General features: G+C 39.1%; 1 protein-coding gene across 1 annotated transcript in view; it reads left to right on the top strand.

Moving 5' to 3' along the window:
* Positions 1-1,181: 1,181 nt before the first annotated feature.
* LOC118558660 (calsyntenin-2-like) overlaps positions 1,182-7,637 on the top strand; it is a gene marked incomplete at its 3' end in the record, with an annotated part of 129,669 nt that continues 123,213 nt past the window's right edge. Inside the window, exon 1 of the mRNA XM_036129126.1 lies at positions 1,182-1,385. Within this exon, the coding sequence (XP_035985019.1) occupies positions 1,313-1,385 (73 nt within the window). The remainder of the gene's footprint in view (positions 1,386-7,637) is intronic.

The following is a 7,637-nucleotide window of genomic DNA, read 5'->3' as shown; positions in this document are numbered from 1 at the left end:
AGGCAAAGGATCAGATTGTAAAATCGTGTCATTTAGGAAAAGAGTGCAATGAATAACTTTTTCTGTGTTTGCGGAAGAATAAAATCTTGTTGGAAATTTGGCACTAAGCTAAAACCTTTGGGCTCTAATCCCAAAAGGCGTGTTTGGCACAGAAACAGCACCGGGCCTCACCAAAAGACCACAAGAATATTCACAGTAACACACAGTGGTAGCAGGAGCTGTGAGGGTACTTTTCGTAAGCTGGAGCTGGAGTTTTGCCAGGATGGACCTGAGTGGTTCCTAATATCAATCAGCTTTGACCCAAAAAATTTCAGCTTCCCACCAGAAAGCAGAAGATAAGGAGGGACTAACATGTTTTAGCACTACATTAAATCCATATCAACAAAAGAATAGTTAAAACCAGATTCAGATTAAATGTTTTGTAATGCGTAACACCATGACACAGAACTAAGTAAAACAGAAAATTTGTGCAATCAGTAAACGAGAGCCATGTAGCAGAGATTCTGGAAGGGGCAAAAATGCCATGTCGAAATGTGATATACCAACAGATTCCCACCATGGCAGACTGACTGCTCAATATCAAAATTAAAGCAAAAGGGTTTCAATTTATTAGTTTATTGGTGCTTTTCATTTTATTTTTTGCAGTTTACAGTTGAATTGTACAAGATATTTGTCAGATTAACGTTTACAAAAATGGAAATGAATGAAATAATTTATAGTTCTATAGGAGTGTGAATACTTGGAAGAAGCTGCACACATTCAAAGACTTGTATGCCATTGCATTTAGGAAAGGTTATGCCATCTCTTATTTTCAACTCAAATCATACTTATCTTATAGTAAGATAAAGCTCACCAAAAAAGCCAGAATATCGCGCATGAAAACAATTTATGTTTTCAAAATAAAATTGTACAATATGCAAACTTGATTCGTGTCCTAGTTTAAAGCTTTCAAATAAAATTAAACTAGGTCAAATTAGTCCGAGTTAAATCGTGTTGTTTATACAGGCTCGTGGTGACGTGTTTATTAATCATTATATATGTATTTTATGCTGAAAGGTTATATCCGTAAACTTAAGTTAATTGACGCCGCTTCGACGCCTGCGTCTCTCTCCCTCTCTCTCTCTCTCTCTCTCTCTCTCTCTCTCTCTCTCTCTCGCTCTCCTCCCTCGCGCTACCAGCGATGCTCTCTCGATCTGCCAAGATTCCGTCGCGCGACAGTGCCAGCTGAGAAGAGCCGCGCGCTCGGGAGGTGAGGCAGGATTTCAGGAGAGGAGAGCACGCGACGAGACCTCACACTCCAGCTCCACAGAACATGGACATCCGCGGCGTTCCGTTCGGGCTGCTTTGGCTTCTCACGGGCTACTCCTGCGCTCTCGGCGGGAAAGGTAGGAACATGGCAATAAAGCAGACGGGAGGGAAACACATTTCCGACCCTCACATGTCGGAAATTGAACTCATAATTTGGAGTCTTGAGTTGCACAAGTTGGAAATCGGAGTGACAGCCTTTGTTGTGGTTCTCATGTGGGTGTAGAAGGGGATCCTCGCGAAGTTCTGCTGAGTGTCCAGATGTTGTGCTTGTCTTTATTGGCTTGAGGTTCATTAAGAAGGCAGCTTTTTATTTTTTTGTCCCGCAGTTTATGGAGCAGGTGCTCCATTCAGTTGAAGGCAGATTATAGGAGTTTTGAGTGGGGCTTTAGTTATTATTGTTCTACAGGTAAGAACGGCCACATGAAGATAATAGTAATAAATGAAAATATCTGAAATGGAACAGGCCTGCTTTCTTTTACAGTTAGTATGTTTTGATAGGCTATAGATTTGGGCTTTATTTCCAATTAAGAGATCAACCTCCCCATGGGGTCTTTAAACGTAGGGGATTCAGTAACATGATGTTTTACATCAGTTTATGCACTGTTTATCTAAAGAATATTTTATTAAATTATATAATATAGCCTAATTAAAAAAATACTTCCTCGATTTAGAGGGACAAGTTATAAAAGCCACATTTAAAAATAAAATAAAATAAAATAAAATAAATGTCGTTGCAAGATTACTTTATTATTATTTTGTGTATAAATAATATACTGTTTGTAAATTCTTTGAATGACAAATAGCCATAGTTTATAAGCATCATGCCATGCAGTTTGTGAAATTCACGTTTTATTTATTTATTTGTACATTTTGCATGTTTTCCCATTTTTCATTTTCCATCGCAGAGTTTTGCAATCTGGTGTACGTTTATATTCATGAATATTAATTCTTTGAATTTCAGACAGTAGTATTCATAATCAGTTCGCAGGCCAAATGTAATTTACTGTACAACATTAAACTACCATTAATGTATTTGTTCAATGGTCTTTATTTTAAATGTTTGTATGGAAAAACATATTTTAATTGTTGATTTCACATTTTTATGTGATATCTATCTATCTATCTATCTATCTATCTATCTATCTATCTATCTATCTATCTATCTATCTATCTATCTATCTATCTATCTATCTATCTATCTATCTATCTATCTATCTATCTATCTATCTATCTATCTATCTATCTATCTATCTATCTATCTATCTATCTATCTTACATGTTACAGTTCACACATATAGTCTTGCATTGCCAATACATACACCTTGTATATTTTAAACAAAGAAATGATGAACAAAGGCAAAAGTATTCACAGTAAAAACTGAAGGTTTAAGCTCTGAATTGTTTCTATGGGTTTTTTTTTCTGTAAGTAAAACATTTTGGTAAGCATTCATTAGTTTCCCAGGAAACCCTGAGGCATTAGAGTTATCTTCTTTGTCTTGATCATCTGAACGGGGATGAGAAATCAAATTTATGTGGAGTGAGAAAGTGAATTTAGTCTGAGCGAAGCGTCTCATACATGAGCGAACCTTGCTCATGTCAGGAAGTACTGGCAAGCCAGAGGACACTTGAAATATCTTGGCTTATTCAACTAAAATTTAATTTGACAAAAGAAAAGAAAAGAAAAGAAAGCATACATTTGGTTGTAAAATAATATTTTTTTTTCAATCTTGCTACTTAAAGGGCCGACTGCCCTGCTTTAATCCATCTGATTTAGATAGATTAACAGGTGAAACTGATGACCTGCTGAGGACGTCATTCATTCAGGTGCATCGGGTGTGTTGGACCAGGGTGAAATCTAGAACGTGCCCAGTGGACCACCAAGGACCAGGATGGAAAAACAAATATCATCTACTAAGTAACTAGTAGATGTACTTATCATCTTAACCCGCCTAGAGATAGAACACATGGCTCCTATCAAATCTCACTTTCCAAATATTTCAGAATAATGTGCTCGTTGGAAATCCGCAGGCTACTTGTTACTGAGCGCCTTTGGGTGCTTTTCAGATGTTTTCGACAATAAGCAGAAAACTATATTTGTTCTAGGGTTGGTCTTAAGCTGGTTGCAAAGCAACATGAAGATGATTTCAGTGTATGAGAATAGATGGGTGCTCAGAGTTCAGCCATGCTGTATGTAATCACATGCTCACCCTGTGATAATCTTGCATCTTCTACATCCTCTCTCTCTGTCTCTCTCTGTGTCTCTCTCTCACACGCACACACGCACTGTGGTGACTGGTGTTGCCAGCGAAGGGAAGCGGCGGTTTACAGTGGTATTAATTGGGTCTCTGGAGGGAGGATCGCCAGGATGGCTGTCTGCACGAAAGCAAACATTACCATTATTTTTTTTGCTGTTTTTTAAAAGTCCTCCATATGGTCAAGAGCCAGTTGAGTTTGGAGAAGTGTCTGTTTCTCTGGAGACTTCTCGTTTAGGTTTCGAAGATGAATATATCCGTCTCAAAACATTTAGTGACGCAGTCTACATGTATAAATGACAGTTTCTGCCTAGCGTTGGTTGAAATAGTTTCTTGTTTTCATAACCGAGGCCTTCTCACATGTCACCAATGCATTTGGCCAAAAAAGACAGGATGCCACAACTCCCTTTCAAGGTCTCTAAATATTATGGAAGTTGATTCAAGCATTTTTTCCTGTCCAAGGCAATAAAGGGAAAAAGAAAACACAGTATGGAAATATAGTCCCATTTCCAGACCTTATTATGCATCGCACCCAGAACAAGCCATCCTTCCATCCAATCTGGACAATTATGGAACTGTAACATGAAAAACCCTCTCTCGGTGCGTTACCAGGCTGTTAGAAGCCTGATTGGTTTTTAGCAGTGTGAATGATCACCTCTGACATATTTTACGACCAAGTCTTGTTTTTCTCAATGCATGAATAGTCGGATCTTACATGTCAGCTACAGATTTGCAATTCAGAAAGTATGTATATATATATATATATATATATATATATATATATATATATATATATATATATATATATATATATAGCGAAAAGAAGTAGAATCCAGCTGCTATTATGACTATGACTAGTATTTCTTCCTCTTAGTATTTGTTTTCCAAATGCTGGGTTTTAATTTCAAATCAAATGAACCAATTAACTGACATAATTAACCTTAAGAAATAATAATTTAACATAAGAAACTAATTAAATATAAATAATTAGACTCTTTCTTCCAAACACTGTCTCAGGACTATAGAGTCTAAGCAAAATTAGAAAGTATAAATCTTAGTTTAGGGTGCGCACTGCTTTGCAGACGTTAGCTAATGTATCTGTTTTGTGGAACGAGGATCCTAAATACTCAAACTCTTCCAAACTCAGCCCCCCCGTCTTGTGTTTCTGTTTCTTTTCACCTGCCGGTTTGACCCAGTTAGCTGGATCCTCGCTGACCGGCTATGGTGCAGGAAGGTATTCGGTCGTTCTCTAGCTCTTAATTAGAGCTCTTCTCGTCGAGTGAAGCCATTTCCTCGTTTTAAATGTCGATCAGTTTCTCAGAGTGCTTCCTGGATGTTTGGCTGTTGCGTAAGACACTGACGGATGTTTTTTGTGCATGTGCAGATTTTCTATTTGGAAGCTCTACCAGCTCAGCAGAATGCGGTATACAGTATGCATGAGACAAATGACTTTCGGCTGAATACCTTTACATAAGGCTCTGTAAAGTAGAGCAGAGCAGACGAGTGCCAAAGAACACCGGCTGAGAGGGCTTGATGGGTGCTGATATAAACATGTCGACAGAAAAAAAACAAAAAAAAAAACAAGATCAGATTTATGGGTGGCTTTTCAACAGAGCCATCCAGTTGTGTTACCCACGCCAGGACATAAATTGTGGGAGCAAGGTGGAACTCAGAGGCATAACTCAGGTTCCCCTCGTCTGTGCAGCGACTGCTGAAACAGTGTCTGACGGGAAGTGCTCTGCACGTCCTGTTGCTCCTCACCTCTTTACTGTCACTCATGTCCTCTCTGTTCCCTTTCTTTTTCCCTCTGCTTTCTCGGCCGCGTTTTTCTGCCTGCCTCCTCCTCTTTATTCCTTTGCCTCTGCATCACTCTCGGCTGTTCTGCTCTGCTGAGCTGATGCCATTCAGAGGGCAAATGCCACCGAGAGAGAGATGTTTTGTCACTCTGCTCCTCACTCCTTTTCCCCATGCTTGAACAGCCGTGCTCCTGATTTCCAGAACCGCTGCTGGTCTCTTTCTTCACAGTCATGGCTTTGCCTCCAAAGGTTTATGGGCTTAAGTGAGATGTATAAATGGGGCAGCTGTATAGCCTCTATCTTACTTTGCCTTTTCTTGTTCTCAAAGCGTTGCATTATTATTCTTCCACGGTTGCCTCTTTTACCGACCTTTGCGAACAGTCCTCCTATGCTCTGCCTAGATTCTCTGTTTCTTTAAACTCTGCTTTTTTCTCATCTTTTATACCCTATGGTAGGGTGCCGTGAACAACTACCCACATCCTTTAATATTGCTGCCGTGTTAGCTTTTTGGTTACTCTTAAATGTTTCAGACCACAACATCATCTGATGAAGACAGGCAGAGTAAATGCAAAACGTTTCAAATGATGACTTTTATTCGTTTGTGGAAATAAAAGTTATGTAGACCAACCCTGGCCCATGTGATGGACTGTGAAGCACTGAGCTATATAATACACTGGAGTGCTGATTTTGCCGAAAAACTGAAGTCACTGGCCGCCATCTTGCTACTCCCTACTCTCACAGAATCCCATATGGATGTGGTTGCAACAACAAGCAGTTTTCTGGCTTCGTGAAAACGTTTCACAGGTAATTCTACAGTCAGTGGATGTACTAACACAATCAACTACTAGGAAATTAGATGCTGAAATATTTTACATGTTATTCATATTAAATATATATATATGTCTATATAAGTATGTGTTTATGTATATATGTATATATATGTATACACATATGTAAATATATGTTTTTGTATATTGTTATTTATATATTTAAAAATGTTAAATACATATATTTAAATGAATAAAATGCAAAATATTTCAGCACATGACTTTCTCATTACGTGATAGTTTTAGAACATAACATAAAAGTATATGGCATTTCAGATTTTAAAAGTTTTAAGCCCGCCCTGAACATGAGAAAATCCTCGTTATTTGCTGCTGTAGCGCACATATTCCCTAGTTACTGGGGGAAATAGGGAGTACCAATATGGCGGCTGGTGGCTTCAAAGCGACTAGTTCAAACAGACGGTGATTAGCACTCCAGTGTATAATATAGCTCAGTGCTGTGAAGAGGCACATTTATTCGGACGGCTGGGTTATGTTTCACCAACCACACCCAGGCCTGATAACTGCCTGACCTACACAAACCTAAAAAACACTTAAAACACGACCTGTCTGATAACATGAAGTGGACTAAAAATCTCACAGTACATGCATTGCTCTAAGTAAAATCATAAAAGCATGGGAGTCAAAAGCACTGACCTATTTTGGTCTAAAAAGGTTTCCAATCTTTTTGCTGATGCATTCAGACTTTGGTGGAGCACAGGGAGAGCCATTGTTCACAAATGGAAAAACCCATGGAAGAGTGGCGAGCCTTTCCAGGAGTGGCCGGCAAACCAAAATCCACTCCAAGAGTGGATCCGAGGCTCAAAGAACAAGATCTAAAGCACCGCGGGCCTCCCTTGTCTCAGTTAAGGTCAGTGTTGAAAATTGAACGGTAAGAAAGAGACCGGATCAAAAATCCATGGAAGATTTCTAAGGCAAAAACATATCTGGGCAAAAATAACACAAAGGCTCATCTCCTATATGGCAGACGACATCTTGACACTTTTGGGAAAACACGCTGCGGAGTGATGAGCAAAAAGAGGAACCTTTTGGGAAGGTGTGCATCCCGTTCCTTACGGCATCCGGCAACTGACACAAAAAAAAAGAAAAAGTTTTGTGGGTGCAAATACTTTTTCACAGCACGTCATGGAACGCTTTTTAAGGTTTTTCGAGTTGTTAGACAACCGTTTGAAAAGTAATTGTGCTTTTTACTGGTTTGTGCAAGCATGAGGAGGAATGTTAGGTGTGTTCCTGGGCATATATGCAAATGATGGTAGATATGCAAATACGGGTGCTAATTTTGATGTTAATTACTCAGCGCTGATAATTATAATATGTGTGATGAGGCGTAAGGTGGAGGAGACGACTGAACCGAAGGGCTACGTGAGGTGATGTCAGTGTTTGCTGTGTGCTTGTTTCTCTATTTGGGGGAGACGTGTTTGTTTTTAGGGCAGTGT

Source organism: Fundulus heteroclitus, unplaced genomic scaffold (assembly GCF_011125445.2).
Source record: "Fundulus heteroclitus isolate FHET01 unplaced genomic scaffold, MU-UCD_Fhet_4.1 scaffold_141, whole genome shotgun sequence".
NCBI classification, from domain to species: Eukaryota; Metazoa; Chordata; class Actinopteri; order Cyprinodontiformes; family Fundulidae; genus Fundulus; species Fundulus heteroclitus.
This window is presented reverse-complemented; position numbering and strand designations above follow the sequence as displayed.